General features: G+C 44.2%; 1 protein-coding gene and 1 non-coding gene across 2 annotated transcripts; one reads left to right on the plus strand and one right to left on the minus strand.

Moving 5' to 3' along the window:
* On the plus strand, nucleotides 1–1605 carry LOC110887797. The gene is made up of 2 exons (XM_022135366.1): nucleotides 1–864; nucleotides 979–1605. Exons 1-2 carry the CDS (start codon nucleotides 1–3, stop codon nucleotides 1603–1605), a joined length of 1491 nt encoding a protein of 496 aa, XP_021991058.1.
* On the minus strand, nucleotides 455–560 carry LOC118488536. The gene has a single exon (XR_004885080.1). It is a non-coding gene; the product is annotated as a small nucleolar RNA R71 (small nucleolar RNA).
* Nucleotides 1606–3368: the final 1763 nt, after the last annotated feature.

Genomic DNA, 3368 nt, shown 5'->3' on the forward strand with positions numbered 1-3368 from the left:
ATGCCGGGTCAGATAACACCACTTCCACGAAACTTACACCGACCGGTGAATCTACCGGAAGGTATTCCACGGAGAAATAATCAGGGTACAGTTCGTGGTATCGAGAGCCACTTCAAGCCTGCTATAGCTAACAACCCATCGCCGGTTGTGATCCCGCAATTACAAGGAGGGCGGTCATTTGAAGTACGGGCACAATCATTATCGATTTTGCCCAAATATCATGGTCAAGCACATGAAGAGCCCTACTTACACATTGTTGCATATGATGCACGTTGTAACACAATCGATGGTCAAGGTTTTTCAACTGATGATGTGAAATTGGTACTCTTCCAATTCACCCTTGAAGACAAGGCACAGCAGTGGTTCCATTCGTTACCATCGCCCTCGATTTTTACGTGGAACGAGATGCAGCAGCTATTTTTAGATGAATTCTATACTCCGATGCGTACTAACAATGCCAGGAAGGATATTCGGGGGTTCCGACAACAGCCTGGTGAGTTATTTCATGAAGCATTCAATCGCTTTAAAATGATGCTCAAGAATTGTCCACATCATGGCATATATTTGTGGGAGCTTCTCAATGCATTTCACGAAGGCCTAACAGATGAGGATGCAAAAGATGTGAGTTCAATATCTAATGGTACTTCTGGAACAAATTACGAAGAGGACAATTGGGAATTTTTAGAAAGAACTGCGAGGATATCAAAACGGAAAGCTCAATCTTCTAGAAGTGCACGACATTCGGTGGTGAGAGCGGTAGAGAACCCACCTGACGCAAGTGGAAAGTTCCCGATGTGTGGACATTGTGGAGATATAGGGCATATCGCGAATCAATGCCCGGTTATTCATGGTGAAGGTGAGGATGTGAATTTTGTGCAAGGTGGGAGCGGTGGAAGAAACTTCAACATGTAGTCCAACACATATCACCCAGGCCTTAGAAATCATCCGAATTTGAGTTATGGGAATGCAAATAATCAGCTAAATCCGGGATTTCAAGGCAATAATCAATCTGGTGGTCAACGGAACTATAATCAGAACCGATTCCAAGGTAATTTTCAAAGTGGCTACCAAAGCAATCAAAGCGGACCAATTGGGCCCTCTAACACTTCTGGGAGTAATGATGTGGTGGAGATGTTGAAGGCAATTCAACTTGATTTGCAAAACCATACTCAAAAGGATGAGGTGCGAGACAAGGCCATTCAAGCATTAACTACACAGATGGGCCAACTTGCAACCGAGATGAAGGAGCTGAAGCAGAGTAGCGGGAAGTTACCGAGTGATACAACAACAAACCCCACTCATCAGAAGAAAGGCAGCTCAGTCGGCCAGGTAAGTACTTTACGCAATGGTAAAAGTTATAAAAAGGTCGACACTCCACCACAGCTTGTTGATGGTGTGGTGGAGGATTTAGGTAAAGATGGTGAGAATGATGATGATTCGGAACCTAACATTGTTAAAATTAATGGTAAAAATACCTGTGCTACAACTTCTGAGCCAATCAAGGCTAAGGAAGGGGAATCAATTTTACCCTTTCCCGAAGCCTTGAAGGATCCGGGTAATACAAAGATAATCAATAAAAGGGGACCTCAACCGGAGGAAATCTAGGAGGTATTTAACAAGTGAAAATCAATTTACCCTTAATTGATGCCATTAAACAGGTTCCAGCTTATGCTAAGTACCTTAAGGATTTGTGCACTAAAAAACGGTAGCACAATGTCCCTAAAAAAGATTATCTAACTGATAGAGTTAGTACCGTTTTGAATGGAGTCTTTCCACCCAAACTACGAGATCCCGGGACGCCTTTAATTTCAATACAAGTTTGTGATTTTCAAAATGAGTCGGGCGTTGTTGGATCTCGGAGCTAGCGTGAGTATCCTTCCGGGAAGTTTGTACGACCAATACGATTTTGGTCCACTACGTCGTGCTGACACAACTGTTGTGTTGGCCAATTTGACCCCGAAGCTTCCTCGAGGGGTAGTTCGTGACGTGATAGTTAAGGTGGAACAATTCTATTTTCCCGTTGACTTCTTGGTGCTTGACTATGTTTCTGCTGATCAAGTCAATCAACCAAACGTTATCTTAGGCCGACCTTTCTTAGCCACTGCACATGCTCAGATCGACTCTCGCACCGGCACTGTCGCCATGACATTTGGCAACAGAAAGGTCCGATTAAATGTGTTTCCTAACGTTTCTGACATGTTTCCCAGTGATGAATGTTTCATGGCAGATATCATAGATGGATGTTATCCTCACATGGAGGATGAGTTGCCCGAGTTTTGTTTGCTTTGTGACAGGATAGAAGAAAATCACATGTGTGATTTGGAAGAAGAAGTTCAGAAATTGGAAGCACAGGCGGTGCAAGAGAGAAGGCCTCCATGGTCCAATCATGTGGAGAGCCTTCCTGCTGAGATTTCATCTGGGCTAAAACCGTCACTAATCAGCGCACCAAAGGTAGAATTGAAAGAGCTGCCCGCGCATTTGAAGTAGCGTTTTTAGGAGAGGATCAGACTCTCCCGGTTATTATTGCAGCTAATTTGGAGAAAGAGCAGGAGGAAGCACTACTGAAGGTGCTGAAGACCCATCGAGCAGCGATCGGGTGGACTCTCGCCGATTTGAAAGGTATAAGTCCCTCAATTTATATGCATAAAATTATTACTAATGTAGATGCGAAGCCTGCACGGGATACTCAGAGGAGGCTTAACCCAAACATGCAAGAGGTGGTGAAGAAGGAGGTAATCAAGTAGTTGGACCATGGGATCATATATCCCATTTCAGATACTGCATGGGTGAGTCCAACCCAAACGCTGCCGAAGAAAGCAGGCATTCAGATTGTCAAGGGCGACAATGGCGAGCAGATAGCCACTCGCCCGGTAACTGGGTGGCGGGTATGTATTGACTACCGAAAACTGAATGCTGCCACGTCAAAGGATCACTTTCCTTTGCCCTTTATTGATCAGATTGTCGAAAAATTGTCAGGTCAGAAATTTTACTGCTTTCTTGATGGTTATTCAGGGTATAATCAGATTGTTATCAACCCTGATGACCAAGAAAAGACCACATTCACGTGCCCCTATGGCACATTCGCATTTAGGCGAATGCCATTTGGGATGTGTAATGCCCCGGCCACCTTTCAAAGGTGCATGATGAGTATTTTCTCGGATATGGTCGGGGATGCCCTAGAGATTTTTATGGATGACTTTTCAGTCTTTGGGTCATCATTTGATACATGTTTAGATGAACTATCTAGGGTATTAGAGCGATGTGTCCAAACGAATCTAGTGCTCAGTTGCCATTTTATGGTTCAAGAGGGTATCGTGTTAGGACATGTTGTGCCAAGTAAGGGGATAGAGGTTGATAGGGCCAAAGTG

Source organism: Helianthus annuus, chromosome 16, assembly GCF_002127325.2.
Source record: "Helianthus annuus cultivar XRQ/B chromosome 16, HanXRQr2.0-SUNRISE, whole genome shotgun sequence".
Taxonomy (NCBI): domain Eukaryota; kingdom Viridiplantae; phylum Streptophyta; class Magnoliopsida; order Asterales; family Asteraceae; genus Helianthus; species Helianthus annuus.